Source organism: Patella vulgata, chromosome 4 (assembly GCF_932274485.2).
Source record: "Patella vulgata chromosome 4, xgPatVulg1.2, whole genome shotgun sequence".
NCBI classification, from domain to species: Eukaryota; Metazoa; Mollusca; class Gastropoda; family Patellidae; genus Patella; species Patella vulgata.
Window position 1 is genome coordinate 49,474,485 of NC_065882.2, and position 27,954 is coordinate 49,502,438.

Here is a 27,954-nt window from a genome sequence, read left to right on the forward strand (position 1 = left end):
GTGGACGTTAAACCCCATTTCTCTCTCTCTCTCTCTATTGGTTAATAGTGGATTATTTGTAGATACTAGTTTAATCAAGAACCTTAAAAGAATAAACATGATTTTTTTCAACTGTAGTGTTATGTCAATTTAACAGAAATTGGTAAGCATAATTAGTTTACATTAAGGTTATGTAAGTGGGTGCATCGCTTTAAGTGTGCCTCTATGATTTGCCTATACATACTTCATGCATACTTATAAAGATATAATAGTCACATTTGATATCCCAGATTTTTTATCCAACTCATTCCTTTTACAGTGTCTCCTGAAAGAAAAATGAAAGAAAAAGTATTATATCTATGGCACTGTAACAGTGTAAGTTGAAACTGATTCACGTATAAAGTATTTATATCTTGCTTTCAGATACTGTGTTGTTTTTTTTGTTTTTTGGGATTTTTTTTTGGGGGGGGGGGGAGAAATAGAGAGATTGTAGTCATTTAAGATAATATTAACTAAAACTTGTCAGGAAATAAAACAAATAGTTACCTATTGGTTTATATTCTAATCCTATATAACCATCATAACTTAACTCATCTATTAACTTTAATATATAACTATAGTCAATTTCTCCCGGGGAATCTGGTTCTCCACGACTTGGTACCTGTGATATCTGAATGTGACCTGCAAATACAAATCAAAAAAATTATACAAAATAATTTTTAAAAATTCATGATATACACATGCTTTTAACTTGAAAGACATACCAAGATACTGATGACAGTTAAACTATTGTAATAGACAATGCAATGTTGAGAAACTGATGAACAAAATGTAAATTACCCAAATAATATAGGAATTTAGTACAGGCTATTCAAATTTTAAATACTGCACAAAGTGAATACTATACAGATGTTAACTACACTTTTCAAAAAATGTAGGGGATATTCAGAAACAATACAAAACTGCGGAAATGCACTGCTGTTTTTTTTTAGAGGTAATCAGTGTATGTTAATAACAGGCCAATTGCCTACATATGAACATAAACAGCTATATGAACATAAGCGGCTTATCAGACGGCCCCATTTCACTCGCAAAGAGATACATTGTCAAAAGTGAAAATTAACGTTTTTGATTTTTGTCTTAATAATGAGTAAATGCTCCACCGATCCTCAGAGATTCAGCAATTTGTCGTGGCATACTCCTAATCAACAGTCCAATAACGATTTGAGGCAATCTGACCCACTCCTCTTACAGTGCCACACTGTAAACACGTCTTCTGATCATGTCTGAGACATGCTCTATAGGAGAAAGGTCCGGACTCATGGCTGGCCAAGGCATATGGACAATATGGTGATGCTGGAGGTAGTCATTCACGACACGAGCGCGGAGGGAACGGGCATTATCACCTTGAAAGAAGAAATGTCGACCTGCACGTTGAGGATAGGGCAGAACTATCGGTGCCAGGATGTGGTCACGGTAGTACACACCCTTGAACCTTTCTTGAACAATATGCACGTCCGTTCTGCCAGACCCACGCCCGAATCTGTCACGCTGACGTTAACGTTAGCATGAGCTCATTTACACGCCTCCAAACGCAAGCACACCTATCGGTGAAATCCAGAGTAAATCTGGACTCATCTGAGAACATTACACGCGCCCATCGACGATTATCCCAATTTCTATGCTGCCTACTTCATTGATGCCTGTTTGCCATGTGCTGGCGAGTTAATGGAGGCACAACACGCGGTCGTCTCACATGCAAATGGGCTGCATGTGGCCGATTTCTAATCGTTTGGGGTGTAATTCAAATCGAATTCCTGTAACTTGGTATAAGTTTACAGAAAGCTCGATTCGCTGGACCTGTGTATGAATGTATCGATCCTGGGCTTGTGTAGTGGCTCTAGGACGACTAAAACAAGGTATATCATCAGCATTGTGTGTTTGTTGGTACCGGTTCCACAGTCTGCTGATCACATTAAGCAGTAAAGAAAATTAATGATTAACTTAATTGCTATATATAGGCCTACCTGTAATGGGTAAATATTTTTTAATATTATCAGTTAAATTACCATCCATAATTTGTAAATGAAATAAATCCTGTAAATCCAAAAAGGAACAAGCTGATGTCCCCTGCCGAAATCCCCAAATAAATAGATGACACATATTAATTTATCGCACATTTATTTTATTCAAAAGTTTCAAGCCATTAAACTGATTATCAACTATACACTAAGTTTCATCACTCTCTATCAGATAGAATCAAAGTTATATTGTCCTAAAGCATTGACCAATGAAATTGCTTAGCTTTAGCTCGAAATGTTAATCATTGAACTCAGAGTTTCATCACTCTCACATAATTATAACCAAAGTTATTGTGCCCCAAAGCATCAACCAATCAGATTGCTTATCTCTGCTTATCGTAAGCAGACAATGTTTATCATCAAACGTGATCAAGGCATCAATACCTAATGAACGCCTACACCAAGTTTGAACATTCTACCTCTATTAGAAAGAGAGTTATTGTGTCACAAAGTCTTGACCAATCAAATTGCTTATCACTCTGCTTACCCTGAGCAGAAAGTGCTCATTTTTGAACTTAGTCAAGGTATTGATGTGATAAAACTATACACTAAGTGTCCTCACTCTCCCTTAATTAGAACTAAAGTTATCGTGTCCAAAACCATCAACCAATCAAATTGCTTATCTCTGCTTACCCTAAACAGAAAATTCTCATCTTCGAACTCTGTCAAGGCATTCACTTAATAAACACCTATGCCAAGTGTGAACATTCTAGCTCAATTAGAATTAGAGTTATTGTGTTCCAAAGTCTCGACAAATCAAATTGTCTATTGCTCTGCTTACTCTGGGCAGAAAATGCTCATTATTGAACTTAGTCAAGGTAATGATGTAATAAAACTATACACCATAGTTCATCACTCTCACTTAATTAAAACTAAAGTTATCGTGTCCCAAACCATCAACCAATCAAATTGCTTATCTCTGCTAAAGCAGTGGACACATTAGCCGAATCGATCGGCCGAATCAATCGGTGCCGAATTTTATTCGGCCGAATGGGTGGACACACTAGCCGAATGCTTCGCCCGATTCAACCTGTCGATTGCATCACCTTTCACGTCACATGATTAAACATGACGGCGTCTATGTCTTCAATCTATCACGTGACTTCTCGATATGAGTGGTGATTGGCTAATGAATTCTATATTCGGCCGAATGCTTCCGTGAAGCGGACACACCAGGCGAATATAATTCGGCCGAATATATCAAACCTGTTTGATTCGGGCGAATCATTCGGCCGAATGACAGTGGATACACTAGGCGAATTTCGACGCCGATTGATTCGCCCAAATCATTCGGCTAGTGTGTCCACCGCATTACCCTAAACAGAAAATTCTCATCTTTGAACTCCATCAAGGCATTGACCTAATAAACACCTCAACAAGGGTGAACATTCTACCTCAATTCAAAGGAGAGTTATTGTGTTCCAAAGTCTCGGCCAATCAAATTGCTTATTGCTCTGATTACCCTTAGCAGACAATACTCATTATCGAACTTAGTCAAGGTATTGATGTAATGAAATTATACACCAAGTTTCATCACTCTCACTTAATTAGAACTAAAGTTATCGTGTCCCAAAGCATCAACCAATCAAATTGCTTATCTCGGCTTACCCTAAGCAGAATATGCTCATCTTCGAACTCCTTCAAGGCATTGACCTACAAAACACCTACACCAAGGAGAGTTATTGTGTCCCAAAATGTGTGACGGACAGACAGACGGACGAACCCATTTTAAAAGTCCCCTGTTTTCTTCGAAAGTTGGGGGACAAAAAATAATTCAGTAAAAACAAAATCTGAATTGTATTAATTTCAGTTGACAGAAATATATCAATCACCACATTAATTTTGTTCCCATAGACTTAAAGGTCACAGGAAAAGCTTCATAAATGTTTTGAATATTGCAAGTAATTATAGAAATATAGACTAAAAATATAGACTAGAATATGAGCATAAGGACTAAAATGACGTCACAGATTGTTTATTGACGGAGAGTTTTGACTACTCAAGGAGAACGGGGGAAATTACTTACGTTGGAATTTACCTGTCTCAGATAATATTGACATTCGGGTTCGTGTTATACTTATGGAAAGGATATGTTGACATATAGTTACTTGCATTAATTAAAAAAAAAAAATTGAAGCTTTTCCGGTGGCCCTTAAATAAAAGCAGAGATGAAAATGTACACAAGAAACTTTTGTTTATACTCTACATTTCTGGTAAAAAGTTTTCAGTTATACTATAATGTAAAATATCAATAGGAGTATTAAAAAATACTAACCAGTTGTAGTTTTAAGTTAGGGCGATTTAATACCCTGATATATTCAACAGCTAAAAAAAAGTTGAAAATATTCATTGAAAAGTCATGAACATATACTAAAACTGCTCATCATTACATGAGGGATTTGAATACCTTGCAAACTACAATATTGTGAAAGATAAATCTCTAAAATGAATGTTAATCCAAAAATGCTTCAACTGCCTCCTTAGACAACATAAATCCTACATATTAAAATTGGAGGTTCTTTGAAAAACAGCTAATGCTATTTTATTCCTATCATTGGAGGGGGGCGGGGGTTTGTGGATGGCTGCATCATATTAAGGTCTGTCATTGCGTTAACTGGTGTGGTTTTGATTCCCCAGTTGTACATGACAAAGTGTAGGGTTGACTGCCCAACCTCGTGGATTTTCTCTGGGTTACCCGGTTTTCTCCCACTGCTAAAATAAAATTGAAAATTGTTAGTCCGAAATGACCCAGTTTGTGTTGAGCGGAATGTTAAACCCCATTTTTCTCTCTCTCCTTTCATTTGGTTACCCATAGTTTTTGTCTCGCTTTCCCTTTTAAATCGCAATGTTTGTAGAATCAAAGAAAAGGGTTTGAATTTAAATTTTCTGCCATGTTTTTATCAATAGTCATGATTTTTAAGCGGAATGTTAACAGAGTTAAGAGGTTCATTATGTTGAAATGTACTATGGATTGTATGCTAACTTGATTAGACATCTAAATTGCAAATAATAAATTTTATATTGACTTACCTTTATCAAAATCATAAAGAAAATATTTGGGAAATGTTAACCGGTTATTGATTGGTTCAATTAATGCCATCATGCTTTCCTGAAAGAAAGGCATTTATTAGTTTTGATAAAAATATGATTCAAGTCTTTTACAAAACAAACACAAAAGTCCATCTTTGTTTTATTACACTGAAGGTAAAAAATATCCCTTTTTTTTATTTTAACCTGTTTAAAAATAACAATATCTCATAAAGCATATTTTATACCTTTTCTAACCTTTCAGCGGCATATTTCAAGTTTTCTAGATATGTCTTTTCCATTTCACGTTCAGAAAATTCTGATTTTAAGCCAGCCATTATGTGCATTCTAAAAATGGAAAAAGTATATGGTAGGTTCCATTTGATTAAACATACATTTAGGACAAAAAAACAAATACACCCACCTTCAGCAGTTCGCAATGTGCATGAAAGTCATCAAAGACAAGAGTAAGCTAATGCTACAAATGTTACCAGGTGAGAAAATAGCATTGGAAAAATATGACTGTCACATGCACCGAGATATGATCTCTAGTCTCAAGGGAACTTTTTCTTAAATATGTGACTCATTCTTTAGTTATCTTTATGGCTGTGTGACTTTCAGCATTGGGAGTAAAGAAAGACACCATCCTACCACTACCTAGCCATATTTGAAATGTGTTCAACAACATGGTATATTTTTGACAAAGTTCAGTTTTAGAAAATGTCTAGCATGTCTGGATAGATTAATAATTCATAAATATACCAGTAACACATATCTACCTTGTACATTGCAGTGACTTAGCAATTTGTATAGAGGTTTCAAGTTTCTCTTTAAATTCTGCTTCTCTTCCAGGTATAGCTGCTATACCAAGATCTCCATTGTTGGGGTTACCTAGAGAATAATTAGAATTTCAACCACCAAGAAATATTATATATCTCTTATACTATATATATCTTATACTAAATAAATTAACCAATTTTCTGAAAATGCAGGAACTGAGGGTTCAAGTTAATATTTGTCACATGTGTTTTGATCATCACACTTGGGCCAAATTACCAATTATAACTACCCTAGGATAGTATAATGATTTGTGCATAATAATGACATGTGCATTACTTTCAAATGAGCGTGATTCAAACCCCTACTTGACATTCACGATAAGGAATCTGTTTTCATATTGGTGGACTGGTGACAAAGGTTTCTACTATACATCTGAAGGTCTGGTATCTTTGTATTTCATGGGTTCGATACTAGATTTACACATAATGCAGGATCACCTGCCTAAACAGCCTCCTTGGTAATTTACTTTGACTTTGAGTACTTTGTTGTTTCCTGTGATCTACAGAATTATCGAAACACAATATTCCATACAATAGTCCCATTTTGTCCTGATGAGTGGGCAACCGTAAGTCATAAGGTGAGAAGATCAAGGTGTTACTTGCAAGCAACCAAAGCACACCACGGCTATATGAGACATATCTATTGAAAACACAACAAGTTAACAAGTGTGAATCAATTTTAAATTGGCTAAAAATAACAATTTTTTGAAAATATTAAACATTACGGGGGGCAGACATCGAACATTTGGGGTATTTGGCCATTAGCTTTTATAAAATTATAGAGATATATAGAAATTCGAGGGATATTAAAATATATACCCTGGTACGCATTTATTAAAACTTGATCCAAGCCCGATTTAGTTTTGGCTGTTGATATTTCTTCTGAATCTAGTCCAAACGGAAAAGCTGTTTCAACAAATCTAAACCCTGCGTTTTTTGCGGCTTCATAACGACTGCTGAGGCTAGGTAACTCTTGAAACATAAAAGACAGGTTTGCAGCAAACTTCAGTGGCATTTTGGAACGACTGTCAACGTGTATTAATGCCGTTGCAATCGTTCTTTTCGTCGCCAAAATTCTGCAAAACCATGATGTTATCATTTGGATGGGTCAAAGGTCAGGGTTATATTTCGCATCATACTAAACTTAGACTGCCTGTCTATACGTCATTGGTTAGCTTCGCTGAGCACTCGGCAAACCTCAGCATATTCTTGTACCTTACATCTATCCTCGGTGCTCCGCTGAGAACAGTCACTAACACTCGGACTTTCGGTGTGTGTTTGCTACTGGGCACTTGCGGATGTCCGAATCTAAGTTGATTGGCTTGAAATTGATACGTCTATCGTTCATGATATTTTATCGCCTTTGTTTTTTTTAGTGATTAGTCGTTACATTTTTTGATGTTTGAATCAATCCTAAACGAAAATTATGTCGCGATAATCGAGATTACATAGTCATGGAAATATTTACAGACGTCATTAATAAACAATATGGCGACAACCAGGTGCGTGTTTTTGTAAACAAATGATATATAGGCCTATTGATACATGATAGGCAATATTCAGTTTTAAATGTCCATTTTGTTTAATTTTAATTGATATAACCAATATTACCCACATTATACTTTACTGTAAAGGTATTTTAAAGACCAGGGAATGAATTCCATGATAATTATTATTGCTGTGACGCTCTGTGTAGGCTATTTCAATTTTCAGTCGGGGCCCTCTTCTTAGCTACGAGAACTTAACTAAAAACGCTGAGATCATATACATGTATATATATATATATATATATATATATTCATCAGGTAATACCTCGACTGAGTTCAATATAGAGATTAGCCGGTTGATTTGTTGGATATAAACCTTTGAATAATAGCGCCTAACAGGCAGCTGTGTTTAATTGTGTTTAATTATATTCTCCTGATTTTGATTGTTTCTGTGTGTTTGAAGTATATGTTTTAGATATGTGCTTAGAAACACTTCACGTGTAATGAAGCGCTATATAAATCGAACAATAATAATAATAATAATATACTGATGTGCTTGTTTTTAGCTACGATCGGATGCCTTTAGTTCCAAGTGGCAAACTCAATTTCTTTATTAATGCATGAACCATCTTAAAAATAAGTTAATTTTATGGCAGTGGATATTTAACCGTATACGGCACTTTACTTTTTTTACTATTTTGCCATACGCTTCCGTTTAACATGCGCAGTTCTCTGATACTTGGCCATAGCAGTTTTCGCATTGGCAATGCCGTCTGACATTAACCCAAACCCAAAACCTAACCCTAACCCAACAGTTCTATTTGTTTTTTGTCTAATGTTGCTCCTTTTTCCGTTTCTTATAAAGGAACGAAATAGCCATACTTGAATTTCTTTGGTAGAAACTGGAGAATTATTTTTTTAAAGAAAATAAGATAAAAAATGTAAATTGTAGAAAAGCATTTAGAATATTATTCTATTTTGGTCAAGGGCGCATTTCTGCGGATTTTGGTTTTTAATTAGGTACTAGGTTTAGGTTTATGTTTTTTCCGTAAAATCGTGCTTCTGCGCCAAACTTGAAAGACGAGTTACCAATATGGTGGTATATATCTGTACTTTCCGCCATTTTGAATCAGAAACGATGTATGGTAAAATAGCGGAAGTAGATACTTTGCCGTATACGGTTAAATATCCACTCCGTAATTTTATACTATTAGTACTTATTACACATACGCAGTCCAATCTACTGAAACAACATTCATTTATCAGCAAATATTGACAATAAAGTAAATCAAGCATTGTTTTTATCAAAATTGATTCCGACGATCATTATTACGGGGCAAGCCTACGGCGTATTACTACTGCGCAACTCTGATCAGATTAGTACTTTGATTGGCTATTGCACACGAGGCCTTGCCTTTATGTGTTACAGACGTAAATTTAAAATGTCGGAAAAACCTAGCAATCTACTGTCGCTTTGATTTAAAAAGAGGGGATTTGTACCCGTGTCAGGTAGGATTATATGCTTAATTGTAGTTGGGTGTGGCAGAAATATTATAAATAATCCTATCCGCTGAGGTTTCATAAGTATTATCTTTGGGCTTGGTAATGACCAAGGGGAATCTAAATTATTTTTATAATTGAAACTACTTGGTAATTGCGATCACTGCTACAGTGACATAAAAATATTGTTTATGTGTCTACTGCGATACAAATTTTATCGCTCAGAATGCATCACTTTGTTAGAGCTCTAACCAGTTAATTATCAACAATTAAGTAGGCCTATTTATTATACGCCTCCCAAAATTCCCATTCTTAACAATGGCCAGTGCATAATATTGACACCTTTCAGTTTCTGCTGTAGAAAGTCCTGAGTAACTCTGGCGGTGTGGGCACAGGTGTTGTCATGCTGGAAAACATTGTTTCGATGACGTGCGAAATGTGGTATGACGTGGGGTCTGAGAGCTTGATTGATGAAGTGCACTGCTGTGATGCCGCCTCCTCTCCCTGGACCAAGATTTTGGTCAGAATAGCGCTGACCACGTCAACGCCATATTCTGGTCCTGCCATCTGCAGTTGATACGCAATACCGACTCTCATCTGTGAACAGAACAGTTCTCCATCGCCCGTGTCGCCAGTTCTGGTGTTGTTGGGCAAACTGTAGACGTTCACATCGAGGATTGGTCCACGGTAAAGTCTACGGCAATGGATGTTCTCTCTGGTGAGACGTTGGCGCACCGTATCGGTACTGATGGGTCTTCCGTGTGTTCCCTCTGTCTGACGTGCTGTCTCAGATGCCTGTGTGAAGGGATTCTGCACGTGCTGTCGCACAACATGGCGGTCTTGTTGCCTTGTGGTAACCCTTGGTCTACCAGTTCGAGGGTGATCATCCGTAGTGTTGGTGGCCCGAAAGCGTTGCTGAAGCCTGTAGATGGTCCGAATATTGACCTGGAAGTGATTGGCAACAGCTTGGGCAGTGTGGCCAGCGTCGAGTCTTTCAAGCGCCTGGTTCCTCTGAGCTGTCGTGAGTCGTGGTATGCTGCTGACCTTCTAGTGTGAATGATTCAACCATTTATGGGGGTGCATTTTATAGGGCTGGTCCCGGTGAACAGCTCATGCAGCATGAGTTATATGAAAATCATGGAGAACACATTACCATCTCAGAAGTCAGGTTGCGTTTTTGAGAACATATCCTGGGTTCAATCCTGTGTTTTGGAAGGAGCCTTATTGCTCAGGTAAAGTGGGAGATGTGGTCACATATTCATGTATACAATAAAAACATTTGGCAAGTTTTATGCACTGCGTCTATTCAGAGTAACATACCAACCCGACGTTTCTTTTGCTGCTTAGTATCTTAATTATACTGTTTTTTTTACATGTATTATAATCATTGTATCTGTTTCCAAATTTCAGATATTATTAATGAGTAGTCTACATGATTAAAATCTTGACTAGCAATGGCATCAAAAAAGGCAGAGGCATCACCTCTAATGTTTAGAAGTCATGATGAAATTGAAGAGGATTCTATAAAACCGGAACAAGAACTAGCTAATGCTGTGTCAAGAAAGAAAAGAAAACGAAGAACATCCTTGATTATAAATGACAGTATAATTGTTATACTTGAATTTTTCCAAATATGGGCTTTAATACAATCAATGTCGTTAAAATGGACATATCCATTCTCATGGCTTCAATCCACAAACTTTATATTTTTTGTTAATCTGGATTTCTGGGAATTTGTTAAAGTGAATAGTGGTGCCTTTAAAGGAATTCAAAATTATAATCCACCAAGTTCAGATGTGCCCTTTAGTTATAACTATGTATTACTTGCAATGGGTTTGTTACTATTCCTTATAGCAGCTATTTTGCTGATTATCTATGCTGTGTTAAGATACAGAAAAAGACCGTTTCTGTTTGTACATGTAGCAAGAATGTCAAGGGCTTTGACAATTGCCTGTCAGGTACTAACCCTACCTATTGGTGTTGTTATATTTCGTTTGTTTCACTGTAATACAATTGGAGAGGTAGACGTTTTGAATGAAATGAAATGTTTTGAAGGTTTACACTGGCTGTATATCGTACTGGCGGTCTTCATCATGGTGGCACTCTTTCTGGTATTTCCTGCTTGGATGATTTACAGAATTCGTAGAGAGGTTTTAGCATCAACAGTCGATCACCATGAGAGTTACCTGCAGTTGAAAGAAATGGAATACATGTCAGGATTAGACGTTGTTTGGGTTGTGAAAGGATTCCATTTATTTTCCTCCTTCAATCTACGTGCAATTTGGTATCGGCCCATCATGCAAATTTTTAAATTGACTTTACTTGTTGTTTACACAGCAGCTTTTTCACATATCTTTGCTCAAGCTATAGCCACCGCATCTGTTTTATTTGTATTTTGGCTGCTGATTTTGATACTTCGACCTTTCAGGCTTACAAGTTTTAATGTTCTGTTGGGTTTTGGCTATTTGTGTTTAATAGGAGACGCTGTATTTGGTTCCAGCATTGCTTCATACAAACCATCTCAAGTAGCCTCACCTTGGCTTGTACAACCATATGATAGTTATGTCTTGACTTTCGTAAACTCACTTATGGTTTTTTCCTGTTTGGTTTTTATAATTCACCTGACAGTCTATCAGATTTGTTGTTATCAGAAATATGGCTATGATCCTTTGTGGCCATCAATGGCCTCCAGAAACAACTGTCAAATAAGCAAAGAAACAAAGAAATTCATGTATGCAGTTTTACAAGGAAGAGCAGTGTTAGGTGAGTAAAGGGGCAATACCACAGTTTACAAATTAGATGCCATAATGTGAAGAAATGTTCCAATTTGCTTGTTTGTAAATTTCAGCTTAAAATATCGAGCCATTAGAAATGATCGCTAGGGTTTTGTGTCATTCATTTAAAAACTTCTACTGTTTAGTTGTATAAGTGACATGGTAAACATGACAATCTCTTACCACCAGTCATCAAAAACATTTAGAAAATATAGTTTGTATTTCTGCAAAGATGTACCACAGTTTTACAGGACTGGGAAAAGGGTTTCTATGAATGATTCATTCATACATCTCCTGTAATTATTTCAGATATATGATAGTTGATGATGTTTTTATATACAGTTCATTTTTAAAAAACGAAATGTTAAATTGATGTTTTGTTTATAGCTTCAACCAGGTCTACTTCTGATGATAGATTAATATATAAGTTATTTTTGGATACAGAGAGGTAAAGGGTTGGGGAAGTACATTGAGCCCCCTTGGTACTATAGCCTTGTTTAAAAACAAAGATCTGATGTTATTTTATGTATCTAAGTCTTCTTGTCTGGAAATCTACCATACATGTACTTTTACTTATTTTACACTAGGGGGACAGACCACCAAGCATACTTTGCAGTTATCCAAATGAATGTATTGTGATGTTGATTTTTCAGAAAAATGCAGAACAATGGCTGCATTGTTTACTCCAATACATGAACTTACCCAACAAATACAGATAATAAATGCTTATCTTCGAGAAGCTGAGAAATTACAAGATGGCTTTCATGATACATTATGGGATTTGTTAGATGAGATGATTGATGCTCATCATCAGCTGGAACCTAAATCTTTATTTTCTGGTGAGTATATTATACATGTTGATACTCCATTAGTATTTTATCATTTATGACACTGGGTTACTTATCAAGAGGTCTTGGGCTCGGTGTGGCCCGAGGAAGTTCCTCAGAATTTTCCAGCCTATTTTTCCCATGTCAGTGGTGCAGGATGGTCGTGAGCCTGGCAAGGAAAAGTGTTTAGTTCAGATGGGATGAAACTTCGTGGTCCACCTGAATACCCATTGGCTTGCATGTAAAAGAACCCATGACATACATTAAAAAAAGATTTGAAGACATTAATCCCTGTTCTTTATGTACATTGTCAGGGGCGTAAATGTGGGGTTGCAAAATCAGTACAGTCGGTAGAAAAATAAGAGCATGCAAAACTTTAGTATAAAATAACCTTGTCAACTTATCATGTTTGAAAAAATGTTGTGTTTCACTCTTATTCTGTTGTGAGTATGTTGGTCTAAGAACAAAATTTCCCCCAAGGAGAAAAATAAGTGCAGCCACTGCAGTCGGTCTCAAAATTATGCATCGGCGACTTAATGAATTAATGAGGTAAACAAACAATGCCAGAATAGATCCCAAATACTATACTATGTATTTGCGTGAATCTGTGAGCCTAAATTGCATACGTCACACAAAACTATAGTATAAAATAACCAAGTCTGCTTGTCACGTTTGAAAAAATGTTTTTCACTCTTATTCTGTTGTGAGTATGTTGTTTTAAAAAATGTTTTCCACCGATGGGAAAAAAATAGTCGGTCTCAAAAAGTGCTCACTGCAGTCAGTCTCAGAGTAAATAAATTAATGAGGTAAAGTTTACCTCAAACATGACAAGCTGACTAGGTTATCTTATACTATACCGTTGCAATTTAGGTAAACAAACAATGCCAAAATAGAAGGGAAAAATTTTGTGTGAATGCTTGCACCTAAATTGCAACGGTATAGTATAAGATAACCTAGTCAGCTTGTCATGTTTGAAAAAAAAATCCCTGTTATGGATATGTTGTTCTAAAAAATTGAGAGAGCTTGTTATGAAGATTTTGATATTTCAAAATATATTCTTGATTGTCATACAAATAATATTAGTCGAACAGTTGGTAAGAAGTTATCGGAAGTATAGTTTGTTTCAGAAATACGTAAAAAATCTTTAAATTATGAAATTTTAAGGCGATCTATTTCACTTAAGAATTTTTACTCGTTGCATATTCAATCCCAGGAGAAATTGAAACGTTTTTTACTCATGTTGTAAGTGTTTTCTGATTATAATTCCATTATAACATCATTCTTCCAATCCTCTGTTGTCTTATACTGTCTCAGAACTAGCATATTCACAGTTAAAGTGAACTGCCCAGTTAGTAGTACCACTGGTGTGTGGGACGTGGGGCGTCAGACTCTTGCAAAACAGACGGAATTGACAGGGACAGATCTTGAGATTCTGTCCCATTTACTCACATTTCTGGTCCTCTAGTCCACAAGAATTTCTCCCAGCAATGACCTCAAATGCCAGGATATTGATTCAATTTTTCAAAATTTTCTCAGGTTGCTCAGTGTTATAGCCACAATCATCATATATGACATGAATTGTATGTCAACTTAAATAAAACTGCTAACCGGCTAGACAACGATTGGCGGACAACTATATAATTACCGGTATAGCCAGTATTTTGTTGACATTCATTGTGAGGTGGGATTGTGGATGGCATCCTAGATTTGGAAACTCCACCACCCCCACCCCCACCCCCTATTCCCAGCTTCTAGATCCGCTACTGCACATGGCCCCTAGGAAACTCGCACCTGTGGTGCTCGACTCTTGACTGCGTCACTCGTACTAGGGGCATGTGCATCAGTCGGTCACATTTTGTCCAAATACCCCCCCCCCCAAACAAACTTGTTATGTACTTTAGTAATGATGATCGAGGCTAGGCTTAAATTCAAAAGCTAATATCTCGGGTCAGAGTGGAGCAATTTGACTGAAATTTTCAACATATTCTATTTACGTTATCCACATTATCATGTATTATGCCGTTTGTGGACACTCTACAGGTCACAATTTTTATCCAATTTTGACGAAACTTGAAATATAGGTTTATCTCCCTAAGATCTCGGTTCCTTTCGATATTGGCATGTATCGGACCGTAACTTCATGGATTATGCCCCCTGATTGTGGTTGAGTTTGAATTTCGTAAAAATCGGACCAAAACTGCCGGAGAAAATGGCCGCCTGTCGAACACAAACAGTGTAAAAATATGGTATATCAAGGTTGTGGACCCTCTAGAGCTGACAATTTTGATCCGATTTTGATGGAACTTGAAATACATGTTTATAACTCAAAGATCTTGGTTCCTTTCGATATTTGCACATATCGGATCGTACCTTACTGAATTATGGCCCTTGACTGTATGAAAAATCGCGTTTTTAGCTTGTGGTCGCTCTAGAGGTCACAATTATTATCCGATTTAAAAAACCATGTGAATATATCACCGTTACACCATAATGATGGTTGAGTTCGAATTTCGTGAAAATCAGACCAAAACTGACGGACAAAATGTCCACCCCTTATATAACGCAAATGGTGTAAATTTATGCTTATATCACAAGGATCTTGGTTCCTTTTGATATTCGCGCATATTGGATCGTAACTTCCTGAATTATGGTCCTTGATATGAAAAATTGCGTTTAAGCTTGTGGTCCCTCTAGAGTTAACAATTTTTATCCAATTTAAAAAAAACGTTTGAATATATCACTGTTACACCCTAATGATGGTTGAGTTCGAATTTCGTGAAAATTGGACCAAAACTTCCGGACAAAATGGCCGCCCCACCTACTCTAATAGTGTAAAAATATGGTATATCAAGGTTGTGAACTCTCTAGAGGTCACAATTTTACACCTGATTTGGATGAAATGCATGTTTATAACCCAAAGATCGGATCGCAACTTCCAGAGTTATGGCCCCTGATTGTACGAAAAATCGTGTTTCTAGCTTGTGGTCCCTCAAGAGGTCACAATTATTATCTGATTTAAAATTTAAAGAATGTTCGAATATGTCACCGTTACACCGTATTGTTGGTTGAGTTCGAATTTCATGAAAATCGGACCAAAACTGCCAGACAAAATGGCCACCCCACCCCCAGTACGCAAATAGTGTAAAGATCTGGTATATCAAGGTTGTGGACCCTCTAGAGGTCACAATTTTGATCTGATTTTGATGAAATGCATGTTTATAACCCAAATATCTTGGTTGCTTTCAATATCTGATCGAACATTCCTGAATTAGGGCCCGCGATGTTACGAAAAATCGCTTTTTGTTTAGCTTGTTCTCTATCTATCTCTTGAAAAATGTGGGCGTATCCTGCCTAGCAGCCGCCAGCCGCTGGTTATCTGTTTTTGTTGAAATTTGAAATTTGATCTTGGTTCCTGTCGATATTCACACATATCTGATCGTACCTTCCTGAATTATGGCCCTTGATGTTACGAAAAATCGCTTTTTGTTCAGCTTGTTCTAGATGTATGGCCCACGTTTCACTTTACAGAACCCTGTGAACACTCTAGCGACAGAAGTTGACATCTGACCTTTATTTACATTAGTAAAATAAAGAAGTCTATTGAAATTCATGTACATCGTTTACCTTTGTGAGACGAAGAAGCCTTTTTAAATTCAACAATTTCCGACAATTCCTTCTAGAGTTATAGTCCTTGTATAATGTGTAGAACCTTTTGAATGCTCAAATAAGAAAGGTTATTATCCAATCTGTTTAATATTGATATGGGTGTCTTGTAAATGCTCTCATTACCTACAAACGAATAAATATGTGACAACCCTTGTCAACTTCTCGGATGAATGAGCTGCTTGGCAACCTATCTTTCTTAAAATTTGAATAAAATCTTGCTATTATCCTTACTGAAACATAACTGTCTTTCAACCTGAAAGAAAATCTATTGTTAGTAATGGAAGATTAATTATTATGACCAGACTCTTACGTAAATTCTTCTGACACATTGTCATTATTTTTTATGTTGACGTTTCCAGACAATGTAAAGGAATCGATCAGAAATAATGCTGCAGAATTTCTCAAGTTGATGCCAATGTTTTCAAGACGTCTAGCACAGAGAGATTATGATTATATATTGGTATCGCCATTGAAGAAAAGACTTCTGCTGAAAATGAATATAATTGGCATGTTTTTGTATGGTAGAAAAGAGAAAATGGCCAGACATAAAATGGTGTATCCTGAAATACAGAAAATATGGCCTAAATCTTTACTGAAAAAAAAGAATGACAAGGGTGAGTTGTGATCATTATTGATATATTCAAACCTTGTAAATTCACCAATAGGAAAACACATGTGGTTGAAAGTGAAAGTTTGATTTTCTAGCCACTTCGATTGGAACTGTATTTTTAATACTACATTTAGATGATATTCATTTGGTATTTGAATGATTATTGTATTATATAGGATATGTAATACACATTGTATGATTTATTGTATTTTGAATTATTTACTTCTTGGAATGTTTCATATTTTGACACTATTTTAAAACTAAAATTTGTCATTATAGATGGTGAATATTGTGAAGATTTGTATCCAGAGCGTCTGCTTGGACCAGATGCAGAAGAAATGTTTGAATCATCCAGTCTATATTTACCATTAGAGCTCATGGAATTAGATGAGGTGTGTATTGTTTTATTTCATTTAAAATAAAGAAAAACCTTTTTTTTTTAGCAAACTAAATTTTTTTATACCATTGATACTAGTATTCCAGTATTTGATTCTATAGTCTTCAGATTCCCATAAGAATTAGGTTTGATGACTTTGAAACTGGAGATACTTGTATATCTTTTATAATTCTATTTTAACAGGATGAAGAAACTGAAAGTATTTCCACTCTATTACGACCAAGTTCTGCACACACTGACTTGAGATCATTGTAAGTTATTCTTATACGCCCACATTTTCATCTGGACGTATATTGTCGTCGCCCCTGTCCGCCTGTCCGTCCGTCCATCCACAATTGTTTGTGAACAGTCTACAGGTCACAATTTTTATCCGATTTCAAAGAAACTTGAAATATAGGTTTATCACCATAAGATCTCGGTTCCTTTCGATATTGGCATCTATCGAACCATAACTTCATGGATTATGGCCCCTGATTGTACGAAAAATCACGTTTTTGGCTTGTGAACACTGTAGAGGTCACAATTTTTATCCGGATTTGTTGAAACTTGAAATGTAAGTTTATAACCCAAAGATCTCGGTTCCTTTCGATATTCGCGCATATCGGACCTTAACTTCCTGAATTATGGCCCCTGATTGTACGCAAAAACGCGTTTTTTGGCTTGTGGACCCTATAGAGGTCATAATTTTTATCACCGTTAAACCCTAAGGACAGTTGAGTTCGAATTTCGTGAAAATCGGCCCAAAACTGACAGACAAAATGGTCGCCGTTCGTTCTCAAATAGCGTAAAAATATGGTATATCAAGGTTGTGGACCCTATAGAGGTCACAATTTTTATCCGATTTTGTTGAAACTTGAAATGTAAGTTTATAACCCAAAGATCTTGGTTCCTTTCGATATTCGCGCATATCGGACCGTAACTTCCTGAATTATGGCCCCTGATTCTACACAAAAACGTTTTGGCTTGTGGACCCTATAGAAGTCATAATTTTTATCCGATTTAAAAAAACATATTATTATATCACCGTTAAACCCTAAGGACGGTTGAGTTCGAATTTCATGAAAATCGGCCCAAAACTGACAGACAAAATGGCCGCCGTTCATTCTCAAATAGCGTAAAAATATGGTATATCAATCAAGGTTGTGGACCCTATAGAGGTCACAATTTTTATCCGATTTTGTTGAAACTTGAAATGTAAGTTAAAAACACAAATTGAAATGTAAGTGTATAACCCAAAGATCTCGGGTTCCTTTTGATATTCGTGCATATCGGACCGTAACTTCATGAATTATGGCCCCTGATTGTACGAAAAATCACGTTTTTAGCTTGTGGACCCTATAGAGGTCATAATTTTTATCCGATTTAAAAAATCATATTATTATATCACCGTTACACCCTAAGGACGACTGAATTCGAATTTCGTGAAAATAGGCATAAAAATGACAGATAAAATGTCCGCCCTTCGTTCTCAAATAGCGTAAAAATTTGGTATATCAAGGTTGTGGACCCTATAAAGGTTACAATTTTTATCCGATTTTGTTGAAACTTGAAATGTAAGTTTATAACTCAAAGATCTTGGTTCCTGTCGATATTTGCACATATCGAATTGTAATTTCCTGAATTATGGCCCTTGATTGTAGGAAAAAATCACTTTCGTTTTAGCTTGTTTTCTATCCATCTCTCGTAAATGTGGGCGTATCCTGCCTGGCAGCCGCTGGTTATTTTAAAATAAGAATTAAAATATGGATGCCATGTATTTGGTGACATACCGTATTTTTCGGTGTATTAGGCGCATGCATAGATAAGGAAGGCGCAAGGCGAGTTTGGCAGAGGTGTTTCAGGAAAAAATAAAAGTGCATGGTTTAGGCACACCCTGACTCAAATACACCTGCGATCTCCAGTAACTGGGCCAAACTCTATTGTTTACAGTTATAATAATTGCTGATATTTAGCCGTATCAAGCTTTATATATATATTTCTTTGTTCAATAAAAAAAACTCTACAAACATTTTTTTAATTGCATAAGACTTTATATTAATTATAACTTTCAATTGCATTGTTTCATAACTTTCAATGGTAATTCTGGCGCTCGTATGGTAGTCAAATTGTCGTTAAAGTCCCGCCCACAACAAACATCGCTGTCTATTACATCCTGTCACATTCACAAGCAATTAGCCGTGATAAATGAATAGGTATTGATGATAAACAAATGAAATAATAACTGTAGAAATAATTTATCATGATCAGCTACTCATGACTTAAATCCTGACTACCGGTAAAAGAGAAACAATAATTCTAGTTTACTTTATACTATCCAAACAACTGACAACGATGGCGTCCATTGCCCCGCCCACTACACGCGGCATGACAATACCTAGATTATAGCCATGTAGATCTATCAGTAACATAAAACAATAGCAGAACACAATTTTAATGGGAAACAATCACTGGTTTTATTCTAAAAGCACGACATTTCGACAAGTATTCTCTTATCGTTATCAAAACAGTAATTGAATGTCATTAGATAAGAGAACACGAGAAAAATAGAAATAGTCCTACATTCCCTTGTTTTTATTCATTCTATACTTAATAAAAACATGGTATGCACAGACTTTTTCTATTTTTCTTTCATGTTCTCTTATCTAGTGACAGTCAATTCTTTTTATGAATTGTCAGATATCCTCTCACAGTTTCACACAACTTTTGGTCTTCGAAGGAATTATTAGTGAGCAGAAATTTGCCCTTGTTTCTGTTACCAACCGTCACTTCAGTCAGTTATATAGAGGGATAACTTGTGTTTTCCTTTTGCGTTCGTCACTTCCAATTGATGAAACCTGCATTACGCATCTATTGTAGCAATGATCTCTGTGTTAAAATTATATTTGGAACGTGTTTAACCAATTCTATCACATATGTGATAATGACTGACACCAATATTGTCCTTTAAGTAACACTTTTTATACTGTTCATTTGGTAGGCAAAGTTTAAGAACCCTCTGAAACTTTTAAAAAATTTATCACAAATTGCCCAGTTTATCAAAACTTACATCAGACCAGATAACAATTGTCCAAAGGATTTTTGTGAAAACTTTCTGGCCCATTCATTCAAGGATTAACCATATCCCATCATAGGATATTAAACCAGTGATTGGATTTTCTTGTCAGACATTTTTTCCCCAAAATAAAGGGGCATAACTCTTATCGTTATTTAAGCAGGCGTTTTCAAACCACAATTAAGAATCAAAATCAAAACATTCAAATTCATACGTAATAAAAAATAGGTGAACCTCGTTATTTTCATGTATAATTCGCGTACGGTATTCAAATTTATGTCAAGAATATTCCTACAAACTTACGTGACATCGTAATACCATAGAATGAAAGATTGTGCCGACTACTGCTGATCCGTACTGGTTTCAAATTTCTCCAAAATTACTGTATTTTTCGGGTCATAAGTCGATCAATTTTTCAGCAGAAGTCTGGCATTCGTCTTATACTCCGCTTCAAATTATATACGAAAGGTAAAAAAATGACATCCCAAAATTTATTTGGCAGTAAACGTCGCTCTACCACAACGAGTGAGTCACACCAATTGCTAAATAATTGCTTTCGACTCTAGCGTGCGCTATCGTCTAAAACAATTAACTACTTACATTATTCCAATCGAAATATTCGTCAACATTTTTTAGCATGTTTATTTATTTAAAAACATAAACCTCATTCAAAAATATGGTCATAAATCCGAGAATATGCCATCAAAATAGAATCTTTCCTCTGACATCAGACGTATTAGATTCGGCACGTTTACATCTCTTAAATTCACGTGTCTCGCGAGATTTCTACTTTCATTTCAGTTATTGTACTATAACCGCCATGCGTGTGTATGAAATAGCTTTATTTAACTTCGGCTTCCACCAAAGAAATATCACAGTCAAGTTATCGGACACAATGTATATTGATTTGGGGTGTTATATACTATTAGGATATGTGACATATATGATCAATTCCTACGTGTTGTCGGCCGACATCAAGGAAATTGAAACGTCCGACAATGGAGAAATCACAGGTTAATCACGTAGATTAAGTTTATAATCACTCTTATTGGATTGATACATAGTCCGACAAAGGAGAAGCAATGACTTCTGTTCAGGATTGTATTGATGAATTGTCCGACAAAAGATTAAGTTAGCCAATCAAAGCAGATTAAGTAGTTAATCATGGTAGGTGTATAGACGGTATAACATGATAAATACGTTGATCACTTAATTACCTAATCAATCCAGCCTATTATTAACGATAATCGGGTTGAGTGGTAGTTATACACACAGTAGACTATATTCATTTTGAAATTTTGAATATTATTCACCATGTCTTGATGTCCAATTGGGCATATTCCTGGTCGGACAATTTAGGACATTTGGAAAATAGCGTCGGACATATCCAGAATATACGGGCGAAATCCCATCACTGCATTAAACCCCATTTCATTTCATGACACATGCTGTGAATTTGTTTAGCCTGGTTGTTGGTGGGCATATTAGTAAGTCTGGTAAGCCCTGTCCTTGTTTATCATGGTTGTCAAACCATTTCTGATGTTTTAAATATATCTTTCATTCAGATCTAACAGTGTTGTATCTCTTAGATCAGGAAAATTTAACCCAGCTTTTGAAAGTGATGAAAATCAAACCGATAAACAGACATTGATTTTAACTGATATGGAGATAGGCGAATCTTCTGATGATATCCCACAACAACACCCTTATCAACCTGATCTTATTTGTTTATCTGATGAACCTAAAATGGCTGAACTAATATCATTGGTTGATGAGACAACTGAAGATAACAACATTAATAATTTTGAAGTCTCCACTTTAAGTATTCATGGTGCAGATGTAGGGGACACAACTACAGAAAATGTATCTTCTGGTATGTAAATGGCATATTACATCTGGTCCGTCTATCATTACAGTTTACTTAATGTTCATATTGTGTGCCAATACTCAAAAATATCCCAAGTAAACATATTCAATTCATTTATGAGCAGTAGAAAATGGCTGCAAGTACCATAGTCAATTAAACAGTTTATGTTCACATGTGCAAAAACAATTTCTACCGGTAGATATATTCACCTGAAATATTTTAAGAAGCTTTTTGTTTTCAGGAATTGATGAAGAAAAGACAGATATTCTAAAATCAGAACAAATAGAACCAAAATCTATAACCAGTCATAGAAAAGGAATGGGAACTAAAATGAAGAAGTAAACAATTTGTGTCTTTACGGTTTACTGTCTAATATATGCCAACAATCAAAATATATCAGAATGTTAACTTATTCAATTTACTTAGAAAATGGGTGTAATTACCATAGCCAATTAATTCATGGATGTATTTCATGTATGTGTAGATAAATTCAAATGAAATGTTATACAAATGTTTTTTTGTCTTTAGGAAATGATGAAGTAAAGAAAGATATACCTGAGAATCAAAATCTAAAACTGGTCAAGGAAATGGAGAAGTAATTTACAGTTTGCTATCTGATAAGCTTTCAATCTTCTGTCTGTGATATCATGAAATTATTTTTTGCATATTTTTTTTACATTTATATATATATTATATGTGTGTATTTCATGTATTTATTCTTTTGGTATTATATCTAATTCTATATATTGTTTTGTGACGTAGGCGTACCCAATTTTATCATCATAATGTGATATTTATATCTATTTTAATGGTTAATGATTATTTAGTAAACTGTGAAAATTATTATATATTAAATGTTGCTTTTACTTGTTCATATGATATTGACATAGTTCAATAATTAAGCAAATATCTTATGCAATTATTTTGGCTTAAAGATCGCATAAAATGAACACATAAAAGTGCTATGTGCAGGAAGCCAATTTGGTCCTATTTATACCTAACCAATTATTTGATACATGAATGTTTCAAGATTGTCTTGTACTCCTGTTATGTCACATGAACTAAACTTGAGGACATCTAACATACATGAACATCTGGCCTATTTTAATTCACATCATGGTTCAATTAACTCTAGCTTAGCTTTCTAGATTAATCATTACATATTCCCAACTTAACAGATAAAATGTGTAAATTAAAAGTTATGTATGAAATGTAACGGACCATTTTCTTTGTTATATTTTATTATGCACATTGATTGATAACCAGTCTGACCATAATAAGTACACTGACAAGTTTGTATAACAATGTATAGAGGTTTAGAGCACTATAAGCTTCTGACAAACGTTTGGTCTCTGTGATGCTATATACTGTGTAATTGGCAAATTGTTTTCTTGGGTAGAGCTATATGGGCTAAGTTGAGTGAATTTATCTCAATTAATTACAAATTCAAATGGTTTAATCCATTCGCCTGTCTGTCTGTTACACTCTTTGGGACACCTTAACTTTGCATCTGATTAAAGTAGAATACTCAAACTTGATGTAGTTCTTCATTAGGCAAATGCCTTGAAGTTTGATGATCAAACTTGGTGACATGTAAGTTCAATTTAGAGCATTCTCTGCTTAGGCTAAGTTTGGCTGCTGTATGCTTTACAAAAACATAAATGTGCAAGTAATTAGTGTATCATCTATTTATTTTGGAATTGAGACTGGTGATAAAATCACAAGATCTTCAAGAACATACCATTTTCATATGTTTATTTATGTGCTCTTTTAAGTTTTTTCTTCATTAAACATTGATGTTCATCTTTTTATTTACTGCAATATTTTTCTATTCAGTGTAATTTAACACATGGTTGTGAAATAAACAAGATTTAATCACATTTATAAGTTGTCTGAAATTGGCCATGAATTCGCATTTTAAAATTCAAGAGATATACATGTATATGGCAGCTATGTGAGCGGAATGTTGCCAAACCCTGAATATTAAGAGAGTTTGTCTGCTAATGTAATGACCACATTGCTTCACAGGGGGAGTCAGGTGCCCGAATGGTATAATGCATGGCGTGGTTTCGATTCCCTGCTTCTAGTTCTATGTGACAAGGAGTAGCGTTGCCTATAAAACCTCATGAGTTTTCCCCTGCGCACAAGCAAATTTTACATCTTACTCCCAAAATGACCTAGTTTTTGTTGAATGGATGTTAAAACTCCATTTCTCTCTCTCCAATGCTTCACACCAGATTTGAAACCACTCAATTAAAGACTTCGTCTGTCATATACACATGGTTTTTGGGAAAAGGGGCGTAACTTGTGGACAGACGCTTATGGAATGATAAATATCGATATTTTTTGTCCTTTCATGACCTCATTGCTTAACACCAAACCTGAAAAATCATTGTAGCAGCTATAGGACATCCATAAAACATTGTCCATTTCATACATATTGTCATTACCATGCTGGCGAACAAGTCTTAAAGCGGTGGACAGACTAGCCAAATCAATCTGTGCCGAAATAAGCATAGTGTGTCCAGTGTCAAACATGTTAAATATACTTTGCCAACCGAATCTTTAGAATTCATTAGCCAATCACCACTGATTGTTTGAAGACATGGTCGTTGCCATGTTTAACCATGTTTAATCATGTAACGTGAAAGGTGATGCAAACCACTGGTGAATCGGGGGAGAATTCACCTAGTGCGTCCACTCATTCGGCCGAAGGACTTCGGCTACAATTTGTCGCTGATTGATTCGGCTAGTGTGTCTACCACTATAGACATTTCTGAACCAGCTTAAGCCCTAAATCTCAACATGATTGTTAAAGAAGTATTAAGATATATGACCTAAGATAAGTTTATTTCTTGTACTGTCTACAGGTTCATGTATATAATGTACTCAACTACTATAGTATGCTGGTGAAAGATTTGATACATGTTATCAATATCCCAGATAAACACCATGAGCAATAGTATAATATATATATAGAGAGAGAAATAAAATTACTAAATAAACACTTTGAGATTCTCCTACATACATAAATACAATAAACTGATGGCCACATTTTGTAATTATTATAGAGAAATGTTAATAGTTACAAATAGGGATAGACCCCACTTTCTTCTACCTACTACATTATAATATTATACAGAAGAAATCAATTCTCTTTCAGAAAAATTAGGAGGATAAAGTAATCACAGCACACAATGTTTCACAAAAATTCTGTTATATAGTGTAAATAATCCCCTAATGATGTTTTACTCAAGAGAGGGAGTTTTATCCTTATAATAAATATTGCACTATTAGGAATATCCAGTCATGGATGAACAAATAAATGATCAGGGACATGATTGTCTTCATATTATATATTTTTGGAAAACATGCATCTCTACAGAATGAAAGGATGTTGGTATATATATATACTGACAATCAACTGAGCTCATATAGTAATTATCAATTCATGATTTTAGAAGCATTTTACATTCCAACTTGATATTCGCAAAATGCTTGAACAAATTATCTTCCAAAAGATTTTTCCCATCTGATGTCCCAGAGAAACTGCAAGAATTGATAGCCTATTAATCTATAACACAATAATTCATTGACTGTAGCTAAAACTACAATATTATGGTAAATATTTTTGAAAAGAAAAAAATGACATTATGCATTGAGTGAAACTAGAACTACAATTAGTGCTTAATTACAGCAATTTAACATTCATTTATCACATTTGACATTCTATAGATTATAACCAACCATATATAATAATATATCATAAAACTAACAGTAACAATAGGTTTATTTAGGTTTATTATAGACTGTATATCAAATACAATGTAATAGGACATCCATAAAACATTGTCCATTTCATAGATATTGTCATAACACTCATTATTCACATGACTTTCATGAAAAGACTAGATGTTTCAATATACACACCATGTGTATTTAATCTCAGATTGTGTATCTTACACCGTGACTGAAGCAATTCCAACATCAACTTCAGATGCTATGTTTAAAAAATAGTTATGCTATTTAGAAATGATTTTGATTTCACTTTATCACAAAAACCAACCAACCACAAAAAATTCCCCTAACAAACCCAATTTCAACAAGTTGTGACACTTTAATTTACAAGTTCATAATAACAATAATCATAGAGATTAATCCAAATTGTACACTCTATGACTACTGGCATGTTAACCATATTAACATTTAGTTAGTAATAATAATACCAAATAAATACAACTTATTCCAAATATATATCATACAGAATTTAGTTTGTATTTTTCAAATATTTAAGAGAAAAAAAATCAAAATGTAAAACGAAATATTTGAGATATCCCCTACCTCCATGTAATATGTGTAGATGAAAAAAAAAAAAAAACCCACAGCATAAAGTAACAATAATACTAGAAATGTTTGTAGTATACGAGACTCTGAGAGTAACAGAATGTACAAAGTCTTGGAATGGATTTCACATAAAGTAAATAAATATATAATTAATAAATACAATGTTTACAGGTAGTTTTGCTTTGTGGTTATTAATGTTGCACAATCTATTTTAAATTAGTTTAAACATCTATATCATATATACACAACAGAGTCAATACTATCTCTTCTAAGAATTTAGGTCAAACATCTGACTTTTTCTTCTCGAAATTTCAATCACGATTTCATCATACAAATAAGTTAAAGTAAAATTAAACTCTGTTGTGTACTATGATGCCACACCCTATTTCAATAAATATTATCTTAACATACAGCACTGTTATAATGGAATGTTATCTAATTCATACAGAAGAACTAAAACTACAATATTGTAGGCGGTGAAGCCAACAAAACAATCATACTTTGGTCCCCTACTATATGTATGTACCAGCTGTTTATTTCTACAACGAATAACCTAAGAGTTGAGCACACTGATTCGTTCATTAATTATTTAAATCACTGGCATTCTACTTTATCACTCACCAGTCATCACATACACCAAATTTAAATAAAAGTTATGTTTGAACATGTCCACACAATTTCCAAGTGATCCAATGATCAGTATAATATAATAGGGCTCTATCAGTCACAAAATTTTTAAGATGGTAACTTCACTAAAAGAGACAATAAGCCAGCTATATTGAATATCATTATCAACACTTTGTTTAACATATTGCACATAGAGAGACTAATAGAGAAGACTGAGCTATGTACATTTCTTTTTCCAGTTTATAATGAAATTAACATGTACAGTAATGATTTGTTCCCTTATTTTGTTTTCAATCTAAACTTTGTCTACATATAATGCGCAAGATTTAATAAATAACTAGAGAAATATATTTAGACCTACAAGGGTTGTTATATTAAATACTATAATATGTCAGGGGCAGAATACTCTGTATCAAATATGGATAAAGATTGTGGTTTTCTCAGCAGTCTTAATGATATCTTGACTAATTATCATTAGATAATTTCCCCTGACATCTTGATGTAACTTTTATTATTTTTTAAATATTTTTATATTTTATTTATTTTCTCAAGCTGAAAGATCAGCAAGAACAGCCACTGTTTTGAGTGTTGGCATTCTCTGTTAGCCGTGTGCCCTTTGATTGGCTGCTAACAAGCGTTGGATCTGAATCAAGACTTTCAGACATTTTGTCACAGATAATATCCACCAATCGTTCAAATACTGCTTTTACATTTATGTTTTCTTTGGCAGACGTCTCAAAGAATTCCAAACCTGAAACGACAAAAACGATCAAAGCTGTTAAATATTGGTAATCATAATCAATGATAAGTTTGTTATTCACTGGACGAATTTTTGAATTTTGTATATGTTTTCAAATTTATCCCCCTGATTTATATA

General features: G+C 34.8%; 3 protein-coding genes across 12 annotated transcripts in view; 1 reads left to right on the forward strand and 2 right to left on the reverse strand.

Annotated features, from left to right (window-relative positions):
* Positions 1 to 52: 52 nt before the first annotated feature.
* LOC126819419 (putative hydroxypyruvate isomerase) lies at positions 53 to 7,100 on the reverse strand. Of its 2 annotated transcripts, XM_050547429.2 has the most exons (8): positions 6,746 to 7,096; positions 5,867 to 5,978; positions 5,336 to 5,435; positions 5,091 to 5,169; positions 4,336 to 4,385; positions 2,007 to 2,076; positions 526 to 660; positions 53 to 304 (listed from the first exon to the last, which is right to left on the reverse strand). In XM_050547429.2, the coding sequence occupies exons 1-8, from the start codon at positions 7,023 to 7,025 to the stop codon at positions 252 to 254; spliced, it is 879 nt and encodes a 292-aa protein (XP_050403386.1). In that variant the 5' UTR covers positions 7,026 to 7,096; the 3' UTR covers positions 53 to 251. The 2 variants fall into 2 exon arrangements, with proteins under 2 accessions (XP_050403386.1, XP_055956685.1); XM_056100710.1 differs by lacking the exon at positions 2,007 to 2,076 and having other exon boundaries at positions 6,746 to 7,100.
* Positions 7,101 to 7,233: 133 nt separating this feature from the next.
* On the forward strand, positions 7,234 to 23,986 carry LOC126819417 (uncharacterized). Its single transcript, XM_050547427.2, has 9 exons — positions 7,234 to 7,428; positions 10,324 to 11,676; positions 12,341 to 12,526; positions 16,540 to 16,794; positions 17,070 to 17,182; positions 17,371 to 17,438; positions 21,805 to 22,112; positions 22,348 to 22,444; positions 22,635 to 23,986. Exons 2-9 carry the CDS (start codon positions 10,368 to 10,370, stop codon positions 22,639 to 22,641), a joined length of 2,343 nt encoding a protein of 780 aa, XP_050403384.1. The 5' UTR covers positions 7,234 to 7,428; positions 10,324 to 10,367; the 3' UTR covers positions 22,642 to 23,986.
* A 951-nt stretch (positions 23,987 to 24,937) lies between these two features.
* LOC126819420 (ras-related protein Rab-3) overlaps positions 24,938 to 27,954 on the reverse strand; it is a 62,354-nt gene continuing 59,337 nt past the window's right edge. For all 9 annotated transcript variants that reach the window (XM_050547437.1, XM_050547438.1, XM_050547431.2 and 6 more), the window contains exon 5: positions 24,938 to 27,828. In XM_050547437.1, the coding sequence (XP_050403394.1) occupies positions 27,638 to 27,828 (191 nt within the window). In that variant the 3' untranslated portion in view covers positions 24,938 to 27,637. The remainder of the gene's footprint in view (positions 27,829 to 27,954) is intronic.